Below are 24,223 nucleotides of genomic sequence, written 5' to 3'. Positions count from 1 at the left end.
TTGTCAAAATTGTCAAAATTGTCAAAATTGTCAAAATTGTCAAAATTGTCAAAATTGTCAAAATTGTCAAAATTGTCAAAATTGTCAAAATTGTCAAAATTGTCAAAATTGTCAAAATTGTCAAAATTGTCAAAATTGTCAAAATTGTCAAAATTGTCAAAATTGTCAAAATTGTCAAAATTGTCAAAATTGTCAAAATTGTCAAAATTGTCAAAATTGTCGAAATTGTCGAAATTGTCAAAATTGTCAAAATTGTCAAAATTGTCAAAATTGTCAAAATTGTCAAAATTGTCAAAATTGTCAAAATTGTCAAAATTGTCAAAATTGTCAAAATTGTAAAATTGTCAAAATTGTCAAAATTGTCAAAATTGTCAAAATTGTCAAAATTGTCAAAATTGTCAAAATTGTCAAAATTGTCAAAATTGTCAAAATTGTCAAAATTGTCAAAATTGTCAAAATTGTCAAAATTGTCAAAATTGTCAAAATTGTCAAAATTGTCAAAATTGTCAAAATTGTCAAAATTGTCAAAATTGTCAAAATTGTCAAAATTGTCAAAATTGTCAAAATTGTCAAAATTGTAAAATTGTCAAAATTGTCAAAATTGTCAAAATTGTCAAAATTGTCAAAATTGTCAAAATTGTCAAAATTGTCAAAATTGTCAAAATTGTCAAAATTGTCAAAATTGTCAAAATTGTCAAAATTGTCAAAATTGTCAAAATTGTCAAAATTGTCAAAATTGTCAAAATTGTCAAAATTGTCAAAATTGTCAAAATTGTCAAAATTGTCAAAATTGTCAAAATTGTCAAAATTGTCAAAATTGTCAAAATTGTCAAAATTGTCAAAATTGTCAAAATTGTCAAAATTGTCAAAATGTGTCAAAATTGTCAAAATTGTCAAAATTGTCAAAATTGTCAAAATTGTCAAAATTGTCAAAATTGTCAAAATTGTCAAAATTGTCAAAATTGTCAAAATTGTCAAAATTGTCAAAATTGTCAAAATTGTCAAAATTGTCAAAATTGTCAAAATTGTCAAAATTGTCAAAATTGTCAAAATTGTCAAAATTGTCAAATTGTCAAAATTGTCAAAATTGTCAAAATTGTCAAAATTGTCAAAATTGTCAAAATTGTCAAAATTGTCAAAATTGTCAAAATTGTCGAAATTGTCGAAATTGTCAAAATTGTCAAAATTGTCAAAATTGTCAAAATTGTCAAAATTGTCAAAATTGTCAAAATTGTCAAAATTGTCAAAATTGTCAAAATTGTCAAAATTGTCAAAATTGTCAAAATTGTCAAAATTGTCAAAATTGTCAAAATTGTCAAAATTGTCAAAATTGTCAAAATTGTCAAAATTGTCAAAATTGTCAAAATTGTCAAAATTGTCAAAATTGTCAAAATTGTCAAAATTGTCAAAATTGTCAAAATTGTCAAAATTGTCAAAATTGTCAAAATTGTCAAAATTGTCAAAATTGTCAAAATTGTCAAAATTGTCAAAATTGTCAAAATTGTCAAAATTGTCAAAATTGTCAAAATTGTCAAAATTGTAAAATTGTCAAAATTGTCAAAATTGTCAAAATTGTCAAAATTGTCAAAATTGTCAAAATTGTCAAAATTGTCAAAATTGTCAAAATTGTCAAAATTGTCAAAATTGTCAAAATTGTCAAAATTGTCAAAATTGTCAAAATTGTCAAAATTGTCAAAATTGTCAAAATTGTCAAAATTGTCAAAATTGTCAAAATTGTCAAAATTGTCAAAATTGTCAAAATTGTCAAAATTGTCAAAATTGTCAAAATTGTCAAAATTGTCAAAATTGTCAAAATGGCCGAAACTGTCAAAAAACATTTGATTTTCCGTGAACTTTAGAAAATCAGGCAATTTAAGGCTTATCATCAAAAATCAGGAAAAATGGAGGGTTATCAGGATGGACCTCGATCGAGTTCTTTTTGTTTTTGCACCCTCAGGTTGAAATTCTTTGAAGTATAATGACTTTCCCCGGGGCCGATTGATAGAATCGATAATCCAAGAATCCGATCATAAATCCTTTACTACAAACGACCGCACCGGTCCGTATCGATTATTGTTCTGAACACACAGAAGTGGCTCCAGAGAGTGATTACGTTCCGAAACTACATCGCATTATGGTCGGCCAAAGTCGATTAACACTTCGGGATGGGTTGAAGTGCCCTCTCCTCCGTCATCAATATTGGAACCCAAGCAACACAATTCATCTTCTTAGAGTAGAGGATGTTTGGGAAAGGACGTTTGGGTGCGCCAAAAGTGGATAGAACTGCATCTGGCAGGAAAAGACAAATCGTTTCCTGTGTCGGCGTCCCATCAGCTTCTACCTACCCAAGTAGGATTCGGTGTGTTTGTTATCGGAAATTATGGTGCTAGCAAACATCCGCCCGGAGGACATTAGGCCGATTGAGTGTAGAAGGCCAATCCATCTCTAGTTGGTTTGCCATAAATGAGCTGCTCGTTGGGGAATTAGGTTTTGATAATCATCATCATTATTCGGAAGCCTGAGGAAAGTCCTAGAGTGGAACGTTCACCAGAATCAAAGGACTTCTTGGTACGCCTCAACAATAAACAAATAAAAGCTTTGCAACATAGTGTTACTTCTGTAGCAGTAAACTTGAAAAGGCGTAAAATCGAAAGTTTTCCCGTTTACAAAGCGAAGACGGATGCCGATCGCCAGCCGGAAGCTGCACCGAAAGACGCTCGAAAACGTCCCATTACCAAGTCATAAAATAAGTAGGAAAAAATGTCCACTCTGTTTGAAGGCACACAAAAATCCGCCGGAATGCCGGGATGTATTATCTTCAGAAATTAATTTCCGCATCGACCATTTGAAGCCTTGGTGCGAGCTTGGTGTTAAAAACTTAATTTCTCTGTCATGCTTTCTTGTTCCCTTCATCCCAAATAGGATCTATCTCACGAGTGTACTTGTAGCACTTGAAATTACCCACCCACCAGATTTCGGTTAGACCGACTTTTTATCCCTCAGCTTTTTTTTTCGTAAAAGTCAACTTGTACCGAGAGTGGAATTAAAATTCGCAAACCCCGAATAAACTAAGCCGGTCCAATGCCGCTCTAGCTTGACTCTAGCTGCTGCTTACCATTGCCACTGTTAATCTCATTATCAAGTTGTACTAATTACGACGAAGACGACGACGACGACGATGGCTAGCAATGGCGGGAAAAGCACTTTCGAGGAACTTTTTCAATAACGAGTTTCGCGAGCGCATAATTCGTTTTCTTTGGCATTGTTTCGGTACAGTAGATTTGCGTAAAGACGGCTTTGAACAAACTTTTCCATAAAGTTGCTGCATTATTGGGATTGTGGAAATTCGGAACTTGAAAATCACAATTCCCCTTTTGAAAAGAATTAAAAAAAAAGGCATAAGTTAAAAACATTGACTTCCTGTCAATTGATAGATTGTACTACTACTAACATTGAGATAGACGTTTATGGTGTTTTCCTCCCAAAGCAGTACAGAGTTGAAAAAGTCAAAATTTCAATCAATAAAGAGCCATAATGATTGTTGTGTTAATGTGCTCTCAACCATAAAGGGCGAACACGAAATTATTGCGACACATTCAACAGGGCATACCTTTTTTGCCATTGGGTAAAATCAACCAAATTTTGCACAACTTTTCATTGATCTTATTTATTTTATTTACATAGTATTCCGTCTCACGACATAACTTGACGAACATAAGTCCTTAAATTCACTCGGTCCATGGCAACCGTTCTCCAATTCCTCGGGCACCCCACGTTCGCCAGATCACGCTCCACTTGGTCTAACCACCTCGCTCGTTGCGCCCCCGCTCGTCTTGTTCCTACCGGATTCGTAGCGAACACCTGTTTTGCAGGACAGTCGTCCGGCATTCTCGCAACATGTCCCGCCCAGCGTATCCGGCCAGCCTTCACCACCTTCTGGATACTGGGTTCGCCGTAGAGGCGCGCGAGCTCGTGGTTCATCCTTCGCCTCCACACTCCGTTCTCCTGTACGCCGCCAAAGATGGTTCTTAACACTCGTCACTCGAATACTCCGAGTGTACGCAGGTCCTCCTCGAGCAATATCCATGTCTCGTGCCCGTAGAGAACAACCGGTCTAATGAGCGTCATATACAGGTTACACTTCGTGCAAGGGCTAAGTCTTCTGGACCGCAGTTGCTTGTGGAGTCCATAGTAGGCACGACTTCCGCTGATAATTCGCCTCCGGATCTCACGGCTGGTGTCATTGTCTGCGGTCATTAGTGAGCCGAGATAGACAAAGTCTTCGACTATCTCCAGCTCGTCGCCGTCGATCGTGACCTTGTTACTACTGAACAAGCGGGTTCGGTCGGTCTCGGATCCGCAGGCCAACATGTACTTCGTCTTGTACGTACTAATCATCAACCCAATCCTTCCTGCTTCGCGTTTCAGTTTGCGGTAGATGTCTTCCACCACCGCAGATGATCTGCCGACTATATCAATGTCATCGGCAAAGCAGATAAGTTGACTGGATCTGTTAAAAATCGTGCCCCGCATTTCGCCCACCGCTCGTCGAATAACACCTTCTAGCGCCACGTTGAACATCATGTAGGATAGACCATCACCTTGTCGAAGCCCCCTGCGCGATTCGAATGAACTCGACAATTCACCCGAAATCCGCACACAGCACTGCGTTCCATCCATCGTCGCCTTGATCAGTCTAATCAGCTTCCCGGAAAAGCCGTTCTCGTCCATGATTTTCTATAGCTCGTTACGGTCGATCGTGTCGTATGCGGCTTTGAAGTCGATGAATAGATGGTGCGTAGTGACTTGGTGTTCCCGGCATTTTTGGAGGATTTGAGGTAATGTGAATATCTGGTCCGTCGTTGACCGTCCCTCCATGAAGCCGGCTGATGACTTCCCACGAATCTGTTTGCTTGTGGCGTTAGGCGGCGGAGTAGGATTCTGGACAACACTTTGTAGGCGGCATTGAGGACAGTGATCGCTCGGTAGTTCTCGCCGTCCAATTTGTCACCCTTCTTGTAGATGGGGCATATTACCCCCTTCTTCCACTCCTCCGGTAGCTGTTCTATGTCCCAGATCCGTACTATCAACCGGTGTAGGCAATCGGCCAACTTGTTGGGCCCATTTTGATGAGTTCAGCTGCGATGCCATCCTTCCCAGCCGACTTGTTTCTATTCAGCTGGCGAATGGCTTCCTTAACTTCACTCATCGTTGAGAGTGGCTCCTCTACGTCGTTGGCTACGCCGGCGATGTATCTTCCCCCACCGTCTTGATCTCCTGCATATGCGCCGTTCAGGTGTTCATCGAAGTGCTGCTTCCACCTTGTGATCACCTCACGATTGTCCGTCAGGATACTCCCGTCCTTATCCCGGCACATTTCGGCTTGCGGCACGAAGCCTTTGCGGGATGCGTTGAGTTTCTGATAGAACTTTCGTGTTTCTTGGGAACGATGCAGCTGCTCCAGCTCCTCGAGCTCCTCCTCCTCCAGGCGGCGCTTTTTCTCCTGGAAAATTCGGACTCGCTGCCTCTTCCGCTGTCGGTGATTTTCCACATTTCGACCGGTGCCTCTTTGCACTACTGCCGCCCGCGCGGCATTTTCTTCGTCCATCACCCTCCTACACTCCTCGTCGAACCAGTCGTTCCGTCGAGATCGCTCCACATAACCGATGACGTTCTCCGCAGCACTGTTAATGGCTGTCTTGATGGTATCCCAACGGTCCTCGAGAGGGGCTTCGTCAAGCTCGCCCTCTGCCGGCAGCGCTGCTTCGACCGATTGCGCGTAGTCTGCCGCGACCTCAGGTTGCTTCAGTCGTGCGACCTCATCTTCACCATCACCAGATAGTGGTCTGACTCGATGTTGGTACCTCGACAGGATCTGACGTCGATGATGTCCGAGAAGTGCCGGCTGTCAATCAAAACGTGGTCGATCTGTGATTGCGTTTGGTACGGTGATCTCCAGGTGTACTTGTGTGGGAGGCGGTGCTGGAAAAAGGTACTACGTACGGCCATTCGATAAGTCTGAGGCCGTTTTCGTTGGTCAGCTGGTGCGCGCTGAACCTTCCAATTGTCGGTTAGAATTCCTCCTCCTGGCCGACCTGAGCATTGAAATCTCCGATGACGATCTTGATATCATGTTTTGGGCAACGGTCGTATTCACGCTCCAGCTGCGCGTAGAATTCGTCTTTGTCGTCACCGGTACTTCCGAGGTGAGGGCTGTGCACGTTGATGATGCTGATGTTGAAGAACCGGCCCTTGATTCTCAACCGGCACATTCGTGAGTTGATCGGCCACCACCCGATCACGCGCTTTTGCATCTTTCCCATCACTATAAAAGCTGTTCCAAACTCCTGTGTGTTGCCGCAGTTCTGGTAGATGGCACGACCATCTGGGTACGTTCGTACCGTGGAGCCCTTCCAGCATACCTCCTGCAGTGCTACGATGTCGAATTTGCGGCTCTTCAATTCGTTGGAGAGCACGTGGGTACTGCCTACAAAATTTAGAGATCGGCAGTTCCATGTTCCAAGTTTCCAATCGCTAGTCCCTTTTCGTCGCGTGGGTCTTTGCCGATTTCCATCCGAAATATGTTGTTCGTTGTTCATTGCTTCTGCTTTTTGTAGTCACGGGCTCGCAAGGCCCGCAGCTAACCCCACTATCTCGCAGGAGGACCTTCGTGATGTTGCTGTTTTGGGTCCCGAACACCACCAGGACGTTGATGCACTCCGTACGCCGCCCCTGACATGGAGAACAGACGCGTACGAAGCCCCCTTACTCAGTCTGCATGCGACCAAAGCATCCACCGGGGTTGGGTACCCGATCTCCGCTAAGGTTGCTCGCACCCCAGCTAGCACCACGGGGAGGTAGAGAATCGGAGTTGCAGACAAGAGGTGATATGACCACTACCCGAAGATTGGGTGTATGGGGTCTCGAGTTGCACATTGTCTACCGTTCACTTTCCAAGTATTACTTACATAACGGTTACAAATGAAACTGGTCGATATCCTGAAGTTTGCTAATTTTGACAGAAGATCCTCCTCCAGCCATAGGGACAGCTTGAGGTTGCTCTCGTAGCTACAGGATGCAGAAAATCCACCGTGGCCCGGGTGATGCGTGTGCGAGGAAACTGAAAATAGTTTTTGTCATTGGACAATCATTCGATTTCTTGAATATTTCAGCTACTTTACTTACGAAATTTCCTGATTCTTTGAGCAGAACGAGTTCACCGGAACAATCCCATTCTCCCGTCTGCTGGACTGCTGGACTGCGAAAACTGCACCAACAACACCAGCAAAGATTGCGCTCCACCAACCAATGATGCCAGTTCGGTTGATCTTTTGAATTTGTACTTATCTCGTCAAAATCGTCATCGATTTTTTTTAAATTTTTAACGATCGTCATCGAATTAGATATTATTTACATGAAGCAATGAAATCGAGAAGGCTTGGTGACTTCGTTCTAATAAGTTACATCCAACGAAAGAGATTCAATCAAAACTCTTGCTTAATTTAAAATTCCAAGTGTAGAAATGTTCAAACTTAAACCTTTCCAAATGAATATCGAAATTTCGTGTCAATATTATTGTCGTTGAAACTAAAACGACTCTATCGTATCGAAATATTTAAAAAAAAAATATTTCCATAAATGTGTACTTACTTTTGTACAAAATCATCTGGCATCTCTGACCGGGGTTTCGTTCATTTTTGACAGAAGGGATGAACGGTTTGTGTAACGGTTCGAATTCGATTTTACTATTAAAGAAAAATTTAAGGAAATCGTCCATATCATTCTATCACCTTTCCAGATAACGTCACGCTTTCACGCGAACGTTCATATTTCGTTCTTATCGTTTGCGAAGTAAAGTTTAGAAGAACAGCTACGTTTACAGATACAATCACTTTTTCTGAAGCCGTAGATGTATGGTTTAAACTGTTTGAAATATGTTTTTTTTAGTATGCGGGAATTCTACATAAATTGCATAAATAAAGGCGAAGTAAAGGTACTGTAGACACCTCAATTTATGCAAAAGAAGAAGAAGAATATTGCTGTTTATATGAAAAAAAAAACCTGATTTATCAGGACACCTGGCACCTCTGCTTGGCAGCCAAATGTCAGGTTTGTTTGGGGCCAGGGATGCCAGGTGGTTTCGTTAAAAATCAGGACAACGCGAAGTTAAAAATCAGGATTTTTCAGGACACCTCTTGATTCATGAAAATAATAAAGATTTCTGCTTAGATTGCATAAATCAAGGCGCAATACAGGTGCTGTAAACGCCTTGATTTATGCGACAACAGTACGAAGCTTGTTTGCTGGCATGTAGTTCATTTCAAAAAACATTATTTAAATATCTTCTGAACCGAAGATTGCCATCTGTTAAATGGGTTTAGCTATTTTATAATCTATTTATTCGATTTTCTCTTAGTATAACTACAAATTCGACCATATTTAAGAAGTTTTTATGAAAATCAGGACAAATCAGGACATTTTAGGGACAAATTTCAGGACGGTTTTTCGAAAATTAGGACAAATCATGATAAATCAGGACACCTGGCACCTCTGTTTGGGGCCCAAAAAAAGATGCATGTTCTCCAAAATTTGATGGTTGCCAAATTCAATGATAAAGGATTGGGATGCCAAATGCCATCCCACTGGTGATCTTCCTTGTGGGCAGACATACACAGATTTTTTTTTCCAAATTGCCCTGATTCCCTGGCATCCCTGGTTTTTAGTGAAAGATCAAAGCCAATGATTTTTTTTGAAGCTGGATGGTGAAAAAGCTAAAAATCACGTTTTTGTTTTCTTTCAATGTGTAAATAATATCGAATTAGGCTAGAAAATATTGGAATACTAAATGCATGGGTTCGTATGCTTTCGTTGAAGGTTAAAATTTCCTATTTTATATTTTCCCTTAAACCAGGCATTTCCCGAAAAAAACGATGCTCAAATTTCCGCTATAGCCGGGAGATTGACGCTTTTGTTTCGCCAATTAATATAAAAATAAAATTAATTTCATTTATATTGTTTTTCCACGACTTCAATGACGAGATTATTTAATAAATTTTAACTCTGTTCATCACAAATACCTGTTTGGTTATTGTTGAATTGAACCCAAAAAATATTGATTTTATAGTCAGAGCAAAAAATTTAAATTTTTTTTTGGATTGTTTTGATAAAACTCATCATATTTTTTTTCTTAATTTAGTCTTCAAATTGAAGGATTTCTGTAATCTTCCTATTAAGAGAATGCGAATAAAAGAGAGTCAAATGGAGAATGGAGAATGTCAAATTTGAACATCATCGGACAGACTGAATAATCTTCTCATTCATTGGCTTTCTTTAAACTTTCTAAGCCTCAGCGTTGAAGTGGGGTCTGAAAATTGATCCCCAGAGTGTCCAACAGGGTTGTCAGTCAAGGAGTGACGATATTTTGCGGCTAACTTGTGCCTTGGAATTAGTTTAGAAATCAGATATGGGAGCCAAGAAACCAGCATGGCCAGTTGGCTTCGGGACCGAAAATTGGCTGCTGACTCACTGACTGATTAAATCTATAATTAAATCCGTAATATGCTGGTGGAATCGACTTTTGAGCAAGTCACACCCGTTGCCGGCTGCCAGGAAAGTTTTTCGCCCATGGTGCAACAATAACGCATAAAATGTTGATCCTTTTTCATGGCCCCAGTAAAATTTACGAGAAACGAAACGACCTCGTAGAAAAGGAGCAACATATGTGAGCATAATGTTTCTCGGAGCAGCTTAGGTTCGGTACCTTTCGCTAGGAACATAAAAACTTTCTGAACAAGCTTTAAGCCGATTTTCGCAAATTTACCGGACCTGATTTGTGAATCTATGGAGCCCCGCTTTCTCTCTAGGGCTGTTCCTAAACATCCCTAGGCGGGAAATCTTCTTGGAAGGAGAAAAACATACATCGCAGCTAGAAATCAAAGGCGAAGGATTTGTGCCGGAGCTTTCTTCTTTTCCGAACGAAGGCGAGATTGTCGAAAAAGTTATTTTTTTCTTTTCCTGTTGTCCGGATTTGTAGACTGGAAGCCTTTGTGAACGAATCTTTCAAAAATCTGCCATCATCTATCTCTCCGGGGGATTAGCGAAGGCTTGAAGTTTTCCTGTTTCAAGAAGTGATTTTCGTTTTTTTTTTGCAGGCATGTGGCTTCAAGTCTTTCAAAATGCTATTCCGGGATAATTGAAATGTGCGAGGTAGCTTTTATTGTTCTTTACAAAACAGATTTGTAATTTAGAGAGAAAAAGTGTAATCGGGCATCATCAAGTTAATATATCAGTAAGTTTTGTCAGTCATATCAATCAGTCAATTATTGATAAATTGGTTGATGTTGCCTATACAGAGGCGTTTGGATCTGATAATCTTTAATATCTTGTAGATAGTATAAATTCGGGCGCCTTGTTAAAGTTCCCCAAAAATAAAACTAAATTCTTAAACTGCAGTTGACGAGAACGTTATTTAATGTGCCGTTCTGGTTTTCCAAACTGGAATTCGATCATCTGGACGTTTTATTCAAAATTGTCAGTCTATTTTAAGAAATGGTCATGAAAATTTTCAAAAGCAAAACCGACGATGGTTTTGATTATGTTTGCAATAATGTAGTTTGAAAAAAAAAAAGGAAACGTTCTGCTCAGAATTAATCAACTTCAAACGAGACCAACAGCCCAACAGTCAGTGAAAATGAAAATCCCACGCGTCAAACTGTTTTATGTATGTATTTGCTATGCACGACAGTTTGCATCCATCGAGTATGACATTATTTGCATCAAACTAACCTGGCTGACAGCTGTGAGCTGTATCCGTTTTTCACCGTTTCATGGAATTGTCGCTTTTATTTTCACTAGAATTCACACGACTGGAAGCAACGAGTGAGAATTGTGACGTTTATGAGTCCTCAAAACTATTTCACATTGACTAGCTGACAACTAGCTCGTTTGAAATTTTATTCAATAGAATTTTGTAAATTGTATATTCTTTTTAATAACTAAACTGGAAATGCAATTTTTAAATCAAACTCATGTTTCGAATGACAATTTTTTTTATCAAACTCAGAGTAGGTACATTAAAACTTCATTGAGCAAACAGGTCCCTGGTTCTTTAGCCCTGCCAAATGAAACAGGCTTGTTCGAAGGTCCGGAACCGGATACAGGACAAAAATGACATCTGTCTAGCGATAAGGCTGCGTCGTCCGTCGTTATGAAATGGGTCAAGACTTGAGAGTGTGGAGCTTACCGGCAGTTTTGAGAGAAATTATCAGTAGCAAAACTAGTTTCTGTTCCAGATAATTGGGTGTGTGATACAATGTTTGGAATTTCGCTTCCATTTGAGCTCAAATGGAGAGCCTTTTTTCCGAAGGAAAATCGTTCTTTGTCCTCCTCTGTTTACCGATGAAAAGTCACTTACGGAAAACGAGCGAATAAACCACAGAACACCAACCAAACTATTTTAAATCATCGTTGATGTTTTTTTTAAATAATTCAAATTTTCATCCAAATCGGGGAAATATTATTTTCGACAGACGGAAAATTTTAAATTCGAACTCAATATTTAGTAAAATCGCTATTTGAGCCGCCGCCGTCATCGTCTCGTTACATGATGGTTGCATACCTTGTAGGCGCTTTCTACGATGGCTTGTTATGGTTGGTTGGCGGTGGCGGCGGCGGCTAAAACGATTAAAGTCTGTCTGAGACAGAGACGTCCACCGATAAAACAGACAAAAATGGATGGATGGAAAGAAAAACGATAAAAGTTTGAACTGCTGATGAAAATTCGGCGGCGCGAAAGTTGGACCAGTCATTTTCTGTTTGGAATCCATTAGGTTCTAAGATGTTTACAAGCTACTGAAAAGGCAGCGGAGAAAACATCAATATTAAAATTGATATCACAATCGATATAACTTTTTGGTATTTGCTCTGTTGGGAATTGAAACACGACGCGTGTGGCTTTTACGTTGGGTTAGGGTTGTCAATCGTCATCCGTCCCGCTTTTTCTTCAAAATGTTCCACTTTTTTTCTTGGAAAAATTCTACGAAGTTCACTAACATACACTGAAAAAAAACAAATTTTAGTCTCAACTTGAATTCATTAATTCGACACAGAAAATCTTTTAAATACGTCTTTTTCTCAAAATATACAGCTTTTTCCATTTTTTAACCATACATATAAAAAGCAAATTTCTGTAGGTATGTTTGTTTGTTTGTCCTCAATAGACTCAGCCATCTTAAGTCCTGGAGATCTGAAATTTGGCATGGATGCTCATTCGGACCTGGAATGATGAAAAATTTTGTCAGATTATCGGCTGACCTTTTTTGAAGGGGGTCGTCTATACAAGACAAATATTGTTTTAGCGATATTGTCGGTCGAACTGTCTTAAAAATTTGCCCATGAGTGTTTTGAGGGACGAGCAATCGTTTCCAGGTAACAAATTGAGGAACAAGGGTCTGTCAAAGGGGTCGTCGATATCCACGTCGGAGTTTACAGCACAGGAAATTGATTTCAGGTGTCAAATTTTGAATCGTGGTCCTAATAAGAGGTCGTCCATATTTGTTGTTTGCTGTTTTCGCGTTATTGCCGTGATTATGCATCGGACTTTTCACTGTTTTCAAGTTATTGACGTTATTATGCATCGGATTTGAATAAAAAAAACATCGCAAAAGGGAGTTCTGAGGGACGGAAAAATGGTTTCAATTATCAAATTTCGGCCCATGGGCGGTAAAAGTTTAGTGTTTTATGCAATAATTTTGTAGGAGGCAGTCAATTGATACTTGGTATCTTAATTTAGTGTGACGGCCAAGCAAAGGAATCGTGCATATAAACCAATAGTACATGTTTCTGTTATAAAGGGTGATACGGTCAAAATTTGGTCAATATCAACTTGACGTATTTCTTTCAATTTTGCATTTAAAAAACCTGAACACCCCTCATTTTAAAGGTGTGTGTGTGTAGAATGTTGCTCCTATTTTGATTTTGGAATTCACTCTTCAGTTGCCGTCCAAGGTAGAAGAGCAGCGTATCAAAATTTTGCTCGCGCATCGCAAAAATCCGAGCTACTCGCACGCAAAGCTGGCAAAATCGCTTAAAGTTGCCAAATCAACCGTTACAAATGTAATTAAAGTGTTTGGGGAACGTTTGTCGACAGCCAGGAAGTCTGGATCGGGGGGAAATCGAAAACCGGAAGCCGCTGAGACGACAAAGAGACTTGCAGGTAGTTTCAAGTGAAACCCTAACCTCTCTTTCCGAGATGCCGCAAATAAGCTTAATGTATCGTCTACAACCGTGCCAAAAAATGAGCCAAAAAATGAGCCGGACTATCGACTTACAAGAAGGTAGTGACTCCAAATCGCGATGATAAACAAAAAAAACGGCCAAAGCGCGATCCCGGAGGCTGTACACGACGATGCTGACGAAGTTTGACTGCGTGGTAATGGACGACGAAACCTACGTCAAAGCCGACAACAGTTTCCGCAGCTTCCGGGACAGGAGTTTTATACGGTAAAAAGAAAGGGAAAGGTAGCAGATATTTTCAAGCACATGAAACTGTCAAAGTTCGCGAAGAAATATCTGGTTTGGCAAGCCATATTTACTTGTGGCTTGAAAAGCAGCATTTTCATAGCTTCCGGGACTGTCAACCAAGAAATTTACGTGAAAGAGTGTTTGAATAAACGTCTGCTGCCTTTCCTGGAGAAACACGGTTGTTCCGTACTGTTTTGGCCGGATTCGGCATCTTGCCATTACGGTAAAAAGGCCATGGAGTGGTACGCCGCCAACAACGTGCAGGTGGTTCCCAAGGACAAGAACCCTCCCAACACGCCAGAGCTCCGCCCAATTGAGAAATACTGGGCTATTGTCAAGCGGAAGCCTAACTGAATATTTTTCCTGAATTTTATACTATTTAAACTTGAAAAAGAAATTTAATTTGATTTTTTAAATAAATGATTTCACCGATTTACACGCGTTTTCCCTTGACCAAATTTTGACCGTATCACCCTGTAATGTCGTGATTTTGCATCCAAAACTGTCAAAATTCCATTGTTATGTCGTTTGTTAATTGTCAAAATTCTATCGTAACATTAGCAGTAAGCTCGAAACGAGAAAAATGCGTTTGAAATTGCGGAATATCTAATCAAATCCTTTTATAAAAACCGACCACTTTTTGTTCAACAAAATCAAGAAATGTGCATTAGATTCACTTATTGTTCGTTGGTTATCAAGAACTTTAACTTTTTGCTTTCACAGGAAGTTTTTCCCAATTGAATTTTATCAATTTTTTTAAAGTTTTAAGTGATTTTGAGATGGAACCGCGAGTATTAAGTAAAGTTCAACCGCGTGCGTCCCGAATGATCATTTACTCGATTTGTTCACATTTGGCAGTTTTGCCCTTTTGAATCCTTACGCTAGAATTGTCAAAACTGTCAAAATTGTCAAAATTGTCAAAATTGTCAAATTGTCAAAATTGTCAAAATTGTCAAAATTTTTATAATTGCTAAAATTTTCAAAATTGTCAAAATTGTCAAAATTGTCAAAATTGTCAAAATTGTCAAAATTGTCAAAATTGTCAAAATTTTTATAATTGCTAAAATTTTCAAAATTGTCAAAATTGTCAAAATTGTCAAAATTGTCAAAATTGTCAAAATTGTCAAAATTGTCAAATTTGTGAGATTCCCAAAATTGTCAAAATTGTCAAAATTGTCAAAATTGTCAAAATGGTCAAAATTGTCAAAATTGTTAAAATTGTCAAAATTGTCAAAATTGTCAAAATTGTCAAAATTGTCAAAATTGTCAAAATTGTCAAAATTGTCAAAATTGTCAAAATTGTCAAAATTGTCAAAATTGTCAAAATTGTCAAAATTATAGAAACTATCAAAAAAGCCAAAATTGTCAAAATTGTCAAAATGGTTTAAGTTGTCAAAATTGTCAAAATTTTCAAAATGGTCAAAATGTCAAAATTTTCGGAATTGTCAAAATTTTCATAAATTGGGCATTGTATAGCTTTTTAAAGAGTTTCTTGAATGTCTCGCTTTTTTTCTCTGTGTCCCGCTTTTTTCCGGACTTTGGGTTCCTCTCGAGATTGACGCACAACTGACGAGGTTGCATCCTAGATACTAGAACGGTCAGTTGTGCTAGCGATTGGTGAACATCTCCTTTCTCTCAATATGGCTCTTATGGTGAAAGAGCAAAGACGGCATACTCGAGGATACCACTCTCTCTTTAGTTACACTAACATTATGAAAGCTCAGTGTTGCCAAGCTATCACAACATGTTCAATAAGTTTAATAGCAATGCCAAAATATACTTTTTACATACACCACATCCTCCTCATCTCCTTGTAGTGTTGGGAGGGCTTGGAACTATCAGAGAAACGACACCCCAAGCAACACCGATATACTCTTCAAGCCCATTAAAAATCCAAATGTTTATCTAATAGCCTGCTATAAAACTTAAAATGTTACTTGGTACATGCCACATCCTGTTCCATACACCCTGTTATCTAATGTGACATTACATATGGAGTCACCTAGTTTCGTAGTTTATGGACGTGCTCCTGTCAATCTAAATACGCAACACTGCTCTTTGCTTCATTCGAGTTCTGTACCACAGTACAGAAAGACGCGTGAATAAAGTTCTTCTGAAAGTTAATTCTAGAGTTCTCATTCACATTCGAAACACACCCTCTAGTGCTAAGTTTGGTTCCATTTTCATGATTTGTTCTCGAGTTAATATAAAATTTGTATGTTTAATTAAAAATAAACAAACAAAAATAAAAACATCTCTATAGCGTTGCAAAGCAAACCGAGTCAGCTAGCATCAACCAAACAGATGCAATTGCAGGTCACTGCACTTCCTTCAATGTGTATACATTCAAAACACTCGCGCCGTCTTTAAAATTGCAACTCAAAATATATTGATGATAATACCTGAATCGATTGATAACGCTGCTAATATAAAGGTACACAGTTTAATCGTCCTTAGGATCATTGCAGTTCAAACACGATGGTCGCGATCGTTCAATCTGCATTGCTGCTAATCGGCATCGTGGCAGCAAACTTCATCTGTTCTGGTATTACATAAACGAAGAAAAAACGGTAAATCTCGAAGATTTTAATCTCGTCATTAATTTGGTACAGCTTCATCGTATTCAGTCAGCAGCCAGCTGCCCGAGCCAGGAACATGTGGAGTTAGCCTGGGAAACCGAGTCCTGGGTGGTAATCGGACCGACCTCAACGGATATCCCTGGACTGCCCTTCTGTTGATTCAGCCGGTTGTTGGTCCTTACGTTTCTTACGGATGTGGAGGCTCTCTGATCTCCGACCAGATTGTACTGACGGCTGGTCACTGCTTCCGGGAAATCCCTGACGACTACCGAGTGTGAGTGGTTTAAAAATGCTTAAAAAGTTTCTAAAATAAACAGGTTTAATCCTTCAGAACCAAGGTCCGTCTAGGAGAATGGAACATTCTCAGTGAGATAGACTGCGTCGATGGCCTGTGTGCTGATCCACCAGTCGAAATTCGAGTGGCCGGCCACATTGTTCATCCAGACTACACATCGGATGACTACCATAACGATATTGCTCTGATCAAACTGGAACGTCCGGTTCAGTTCACCGATTTTATTTCACCAGTTTGCCTTCCTTTGGCCGAGAATCTTCGATCGTTTGAAGAAGCTACCAAGAAGTTCTTCGTCATCGGATGGGGAGCTACGGAAAGGGGCCATCAAGCGCCGGGTAAGCTACAAATTCCCATATGGAAGTCAAAACATTTTTTCATCTTCTGTTACGAAATCTTTCAAATGCAGGTATTTTCGGCAGTCAGTACAAACTGGCCGTAGAAGTTCCAGGAGTATCTATGGATACCTGCCAGAAAGAGTATCCGAAGATGATTGAATCTGAAATGTGTGCGGGTGGCCAACGTGGCAAAGACTCTTGCCAAGGTGATTCGGGTGGCAGTTTGGTCCTGAACGACGATGGCTACTGGTATCAGTTTGGCGTGGTGAGCTATGGCCATGGCTGTGGAAGAAAGGGAGTTCCTGGCGTCTACACTCGTGTAACCAGCTATTTGGATTGGATTCAGAAGAGAATGATGGGACCTTTCCCACCGGAGCCAAAGTGGCCGCTTTACCCATAAATAATGGCAACGTGGAGCCTCATTATGTTAAATCCTGAATTGTAAATGTTTATCCTTTTTTCTGTTTCTTCACACAACATTTGACTCAGAATGCTTAATCGCTTTGTTAGTTTTTTTTAAAATTTTATTGGATCAGAAATATTAAAATAATAAAAAAATGTATTTGGATTGAAATGTTTTTTTTTTTTTATTATTAAATTCTATACAAAAGAGTTCGGAGTTACTTACTTAATGATCCCGCGCCGATCCTCCGGTGCATAGGGCCGTGATAAAAGACCTCCACTGTAGATTCTCGTCAACAGTTTGGATTTCAGCGGCTAGGCTTCGCCGCCACGAGTTTCTGGGTCTGCCTCTTCTTCGATGTCCTTCTTGATTCCAATCTAGCGCCTCTCTGCAAATCTCGTTTTCATCTTTTCGCAGCGTGTGCCCAATCCATCTCCACTTACGTTCCCGAATCTCGATTTCTAGCGGCCTTTGATGACACCGGCGATGTAGTTCCTCATTAGAGATCCAGTTGCCAGGCCACCAAGCGCGGATGTTATTCCGCAGGCAGCGTTTTACAAATACTTGCAGTTTTCGCGTCGTCACCGCATATGTGCACCAAGTTTCGCACCCGTACAACAATACGGATTTGACGTTTGAGTTGAAGATTCGTATTTTCGTTCGTAGAGAGATCTGGCGTGACCGCCAGATGTTTCGGAGACTCGCAAATGCAAAACGGGCCTTTCTAATCCGGGTTTCGATGTCTTTCCTGGTACCACCATCAGGCGTAATCTGGCTACCAAGATACTGGAAGCACTCCATTTTCTCAACTTGTTGCCCAGCTACCATGAAACTGGAGGGATCTCCATCGACTTGGTCTTTCCGACATTGACTTTTAGACCTGCTGCCTTGGAACTTTCGGTGAGGTCGTCGAGTTTCCTAGGAGAATCCGGTTGTGTTTGGGCGAGCAAAACAATATCGTCAGCCAGGTCAAGGTCGTTCAGTTGCTCCATTGTTAAAGGATTCCACGGCAATCCTCGGATTGGTCTAAAGTCAATCGATCCAGTCAAGATCCCATCCATTACGATGAGAAAAAGTAGCGGTGACAAAATACATCCTTGTCTCACTCCAGCAGTTACAGGGATTGATTCGGACAAGACACCGTCGTGCAAGACTTTGCACAAAAATGCCTCAAGGACCCCTCGTCGTCTTAGAGCAGCCCAGATATTTTCGTGGTTCAGTCGGTCAAATGCTTTTTCGAAATCAACAAACACCAGTAGAAGAGAGTCCTGGAATTCGTTGATTTGTTCCAGTTTTATTCGTAGCGTGTGGTCCACACATGATCGTTCGGATCGGAATCCAGCTTGTTGCCGTCGGGGTGTAGCGTCGATTTTCTCCTGGATCCTGTTCAGGATCACTTTGCAGCGTACTTTGAGGGTTGTACAGATCAACATTATGCCTCGCCAGTTACCGCACTTTGTCAGGTCTCATTTCTTCGGGACCTTAACGAGGATACCCTGCATCTAGTCGGCCGGGAATGTTGCAGTATCCCAGATGTCAGCGAAAAGACGGTGCAACATTTGTGTTGACAGGACAGAGTAGGCTTTCAGCATTTCAGCAGGGATGCAATCGATCCCAGGTGCTTTGTTGGATTTCATGTTTTTGATTGCCGCTTCTATTTCAGCCAGCGAGGGCGCTTCCGAGTGGAAGCCATTCATGCGGCTTACTGTTGGCGCTTCGAGCTGCGGGTTCTGTTGGCCATTGCTATTCGCGACTCGGAAAAGTTGTTCGAAGTGCTCAGTCCACCGTTTGAGCTGATCTGTTCGATAGGTTCTCGGTCTTTCAGCGGCATTCTTGCATTAGTCCTTGCACCACTGAGGCAGCGAGAAATGTCATAAAGTAATCGGATATCTCCATTGGCGGCGGCTCTTTCTCCCTCTTCGGCTAGGGAGTTTGTCAAGGCCCTCTTGTCTCGTCTACAAGCTCGTTTAACTGCCTTTTCCAGCTCCGCATATCGTAAGCGGGCGGCTGCTTTGGGTGACTCGGTACATGTCTGCTCAATTCCGACTTTCGCCTTTCTCCGATCATCGACAGTTCTCCAAGTTTCATCCGACATCCATTCACTTCTTCTTCCACAAACTTTACCGAGAGTACCATGGCTCTTCGTGATAAAGGCATTCTTGATTCCACACCACTGTTCTTCGACTGTTCCGTCTGTCGGCAGTTTCGAGGCTTGGGATTCAAGCTGTTCAACGTAGTTCTTTTCACCTCTGGATTCTCCAAACAGCGGACGTCGTATCGACATCCAACTTTCTCCTCTCGCCGCTGGACACGCGCGACTCTCAGTCGTATTTCACCAAGAACGAGGTGATGGTCAGATGCAATGTCTGCGCTTCGTTTGTTGCGGAGATCAAAAAGGCTCCTTTTCCATTTTTGGCTGATGCAGATGTGGTAATTCGATTTTCTGTTCGGTTATCTCGAGATACCCAAGTGACCTTATGTGCTGGTCGATGGGGGAAGAACGATCCACCGATCACCATGTTGATGTTGCCACAAAATTCTACAAACAGCTCTCTGTTTTCGCTCATCTGTTGTAGGCCATGGCACCCCATGATGCGCTCAAGGTCCTGATTGTCGGAGCCAATCATTGCGTTGAAGTCGCCCAAATGGATTTGAATGTCACCCTTTGTGATTTTGTTCGTAGTTTGTAACTTTATATGCAGTGAGTATTTTGGGGGTTGAACTATTCTTCTGGAAGGCGAAAACTTCCACGAAAAGCACGCAGCCATGACCACTGGTTCTACCACTCACCACCAGAGACCGCAAGCTACCCAGCAGAGCGAAGAGGCGAATAGAATTTAGACGAGATAAAAAAGTCGCGAGGCGAGAGCAACGATTGCCTGCTGTCCTAAGCCCGTGATATGAACGGCCATCGTCATTCCAAATTTGAACGTTGGCGAAAGAACTCCGGTAAGAATTGGAGTATTGTGATAAGTTTGAAGTCACATATTCGGACAGCAGGTAAAGTTCGCCATTTTGCTCTCGCCATCGACATCATCTGATATTTGGACCCTATATTTAGGACCCCGCTGTTCTGAGAGGAAATAACAACCCATCGCCGAGCCGTCACCGTTCAATCGGATTCAAATACGAACCCACAATTTGAATCCGCCCTTGGAGGTTGCGTCTGCCGCTACAATACAAGTAACCCCATCGCTCCAGGATTTAAATCCACCGTTAGACGGATTTAAATCAGCTGTTGGTTTCGCCGTATCGATCCTTCACAAGTTCGGGTGAATTTCTCACTGACGAACTTGATCCGACCAACAACACTTCCGTACCTGGTTCAGCACCCAAGGTGGGACCAGGTACACTACAACTTACCCGTCAACTGCTTCGCACCTGCCGCTGGTCGCTACCCTAGTACGCTGTCAGCTACATCGCCGCGTCAAAGCCATTGGACCGAGTTTGACCTCACCGAACCCAAGGTCGGACCAACCCGAGGACCAGTAACAGGTGGTAGCCGTAATAAGGTCAGATACCCATTATTGTTACTCATGAGTGCTCACATCAAGATGGCGGCTGCCGCTCAACTTTAAAATACTATTAATGACTGATAATCGCGTAAAACCCCCATAATATGGGTATTACTTCAAAGCGATCAACGAGTAGAAGTCGAATTTAACTATCTGACGCCATCTTAAATGCGAAGATTGCGGTTTCCGCTGAACTTTAAAATCCTGTAGATGACTTTAAATCTCCACAATATTGGTATTTTGTAAAAGGGTGGAACCAAGAAAAAACAAATTTTGCTACCAAACTTCATCTTGAAATACAATATGGCGGCTTCCGCTTAGCTGTTAAATACAGTTAATCGCTAAAAATCGCATGAAACGCCCACAATATTTTTTTGGGGTTCAAGAGCGAAACCAGTAGAAGTTGAATTCCTCTTTTTTACTCTTGAAATTCAAGATGGCGGCTTCCACTGAACTGTCAATGACTAAAAATTGCTCGAAAGCTTTACAATAATGGTATTGAGTGAAAGGGCTAAACAAGAAGAACTAGACCCTGTTTATTTTTGGCAACACGCCCCAACTATTTGTGTTGCCAAAATCGAACGATTTTTTATCAACTTTTTTCACTTAATACTACATTAAAACCACTATCTTTAGACAATATAGATCATTTTAAATAACTTTTATTATTTTTTCATTATGTTTCTAATGCATTTAGAACTTCTCTTGTTTTGTTTATAGTTTTTGATTTTTTTTTGCCATTTATGTCATTCTATTATTTCTATCGTGCTATTATCTCTAAATTGTATTGGTCTTATTCTAGCGAAACCTATAAGGTTATGGTGTTTCTGTTAACCGTTTGATTTAGGCACATGTGCCAAATTCGATGTTGCTAAAATCGAATGTTGCCAAAAACGAACGGGGTCTGTATTGTGGTGGTTTTTGTGAGGTTTTCGTCACATACAGATTTTCAGAGAAATGCGAAAAGAGATATTTGACTTCTATCATTTAGCCTTAGCACCCAATACAATAAATTTGGTTGTTTCATGCTATTTTCATTCATTTACAGTATTTTTAAGTTCAGCTGAAGCCACCGTCCTGGATTTCAAGATAGCGTCAGAATGCAAAAATAAACTTTCTATAGCTTATCCCAATTGACAAATACCCATATTTTGGAGGTTTCATGCCATATTCAATGATTAAGAGCATTTTTAAAGTTTATCGAAAGCTGCCATCTTGGATTTCAAGATAGCGTACGATAGCAATATTCGACTTCTACTCGTTAAGCCCTTTCACCAAATACCAATTTCGGTTTCATGTCATTTTAAGTCATTTACTACATTTTAAAGTTTAGCGGAAGCCGCCATCTTGGATTTCAAGATGGCGTTAGATAGCGAAATTCAACTTCTACTGGTTGATCTCTTTCAACTTATACCCCTATAATATGGGTTTTATGCGATTTTCAGTCATTTACAGTATTTTCAAGTTAAGTGGTAGCCGCCATCTTGGATTTAAGATGGCGACGGGCAACGAAATTTGACTTCTACTCGTTTATCACTTTCACCTTATAACCATATTGTGAAGGTTTCACGATATTTTCAGTATTTTACGGCTTTGAAAATAAAAGCGGAAGAAGCCATCTTGAATTAATGATGGCGTCAAGCAACAATTTTTTTTCCTAGTATTTAGGCCCTTTCACTCAATACTCATATTGTAAAGATATTCATACCACTTTCGGTGATTTCAAGTTTTCAAAGATGTATTTTTTTAATTTAAACTCAAAACCAACACGCATAACTTACCAAAAATGTGTAAAAATGGGAGTTCCAATTCAAATATGTGCTATATAGTCTGAGCGTGTCCTGTTTTGACATCTTGATCGAGAACTGTCACTAAGTTTTATGGCGGTTTAATAATCATGCACTGAGTGCTATTATAAAACATGCAAAAGAAAGCTTGGAGCAAACTTCTAAGTTTGTGTTTTATTATAGTTTAAAAAGAGCATTCATAACTCTTTCAAAATAACTAAAACAGTATGTTTAATAAAAGTTTTATTAGCGTTTCAAAAACCATCTGAAAACATATGGCCGAAAAAAAATATAAGCATTCTGCATGACCATAATAAAACCGTCATAAAACGAGCTGCACGAAAAAATGCCATAATTAAACCATAATAAAACTTCCTAATGCTAGTTGGCTTAATCTGTGTTACTTGGGTTAAATCTACTTCAAAGTTTCTATAATGCGAAGTTGCTTTTGAACGCCTGTTGGAGCTAATTAAAAACTTTCAAGTTTACAAAATAGTACAACAGAGATTTTTTACGAACTATTGAGCTGTAGAAAAAGACAACCCTTTGATAGCTACTTGATTTTGCAAAAATGAGAAGTAGATTGTTTTTCTTCATACAAACTTTAAAGTTCCCAAAAAGTAAAAACAGAAACCAAAACAGTATTTTAAAGCTTTTTTTGAGTATTGGCTGAACTAGATAAAGAATGAAGTTCCCTGGACCTCGAAAAAACATTTTGAACAGCAAAAAAGTTCCACAGAACTTTTGTACAGCTATATATGAACTTATTAGTTCGTTCCTTAAGTGATATTCGAACTTTTGGTTGCTTGAGAGATGTCTCAAATAAGCAAATAACCATTATACGTATCCAAATGCTTTCCAATGCCAATGTTGTTTACATTTGCTCGATCAGTCCTAGAGTTATGCAAAAAAATTGCAAAGAAGCCCCCCTCTCTCCTTCCTATCACCCCACTGGAAGGAGGCAGTAGGCGAATATTCACAGAAACATTACTTGTGCTCAGCCAAATTTAGTTCCATTTGCTGCCGAGTGATGTAAAAAATTGTAAGGGAGCACCCTCCTCTCTTAAGATTATCCGACTGGAAGAACGGAGGGTTCTCAGAAATCATAGAAACATTTCTCGTAATCAAATACCTTCCCACCACAAATTTGGTTCCATTTGCTTGATTAGTTTTCCAGTAATACTGAAAATTGTAAAGGAGCTGCCTCCCCATTTTCTATCTCCTCACTGAAAAGAAGGAAGGGTACAAAATATTCATAGAACTATTTATCGTACCCGAATACCCTCCCAAGCAAAATTTCGTTCCATTTGCTCGAATAGTTTTCAAGTTATGCAATGAAAAAGGTATGAAAGCCCTCCTTCTTATTCCTGTATCTATTTCTCGTATTCCACTACCCTCCCATGACAAATTTGGTTCCATTAGCTCCATTAGTTCTCCAGTTATGAAAAAAATTGTAAGGTAGGCCCCCTCCCCCCTTCCTTTTTCCCCTCTGGAAGGTGGGGGGGCTAACAAATATTCTTTGAAACATTCCTCGTGCCGAAGTACCCACCCATTCAAAGTTTAATTTGATTTGCTTGATCAGTTCTCGAGTTATGAAGACTTATTACTTTTATTTGATCCGAGAATGAAATTTCCGTCGGATAACGTTAAACTTACTGTTTCAACCCAATCTCCGAAACAGATTTCCTAGGATTTTGATAAGCTGTTTTCGTTTGAACTCCTGATTTGCTGCAAGATTCTATCCGAATTCTGTCGCATCAGTTCGAAATGAGGCATAGTATAGTTTCA

At 40.1% G+C, this 24,223-nt stretch overlaps 2 protein-coding genes across 2 annotated transcripts in view; both read left to right on the top strand.

Moving 5' to 3' along the window:
- Window positions 1-24,223, top strand: part of LOC129743304 (uncharacterized) — a 535,624-nt gene that overhangs the window by 282,187 nt on the left and 229,214 nt on the right. The gene's annotated exons all lie outside the window — the stretch shown is intronic.
- LOC129743329 (CLIP domain-containing serine protease B4-like) lies at window positions 15,642-17,257 on the top strand. The gene is made up of 4 exons (XM_055735314.1): window positions 15,642-16,066; window positions 16,134-16,374; window positions 16,432-16,730; window positions 16,802-17,257. Exons 1-4 carry the CDS (start codon window positions 16,000-16,002, stop codon window positions 17,128-17,130), a joined length of 936 nt encoding a protein of 311 aa, XP_055591289.1. The 5' UTR covers window positions 15,642-15,999; the 3' UTR covers window positions 17,131-17,257.

This window comes from Uranotaenia lowii, chromosome 1, assembly GCF_029784155.1.
Source record: "Uranotaenia lowii strain MFRU-FL chromosome 1, ASM2978415v1, whole genome shotgun sequence".
NCBI classification, from domain to species: Eukaryota; Metazoa; Arthropoda; class Insecta; order Diptera; family Culicidae; genus Uranotaenia; species Uranotaenia lowii.
Note: the sequence above shows the minus strand (reverse complement) of the source record. Positions and strands in the feature narration are given on the sequence as shown.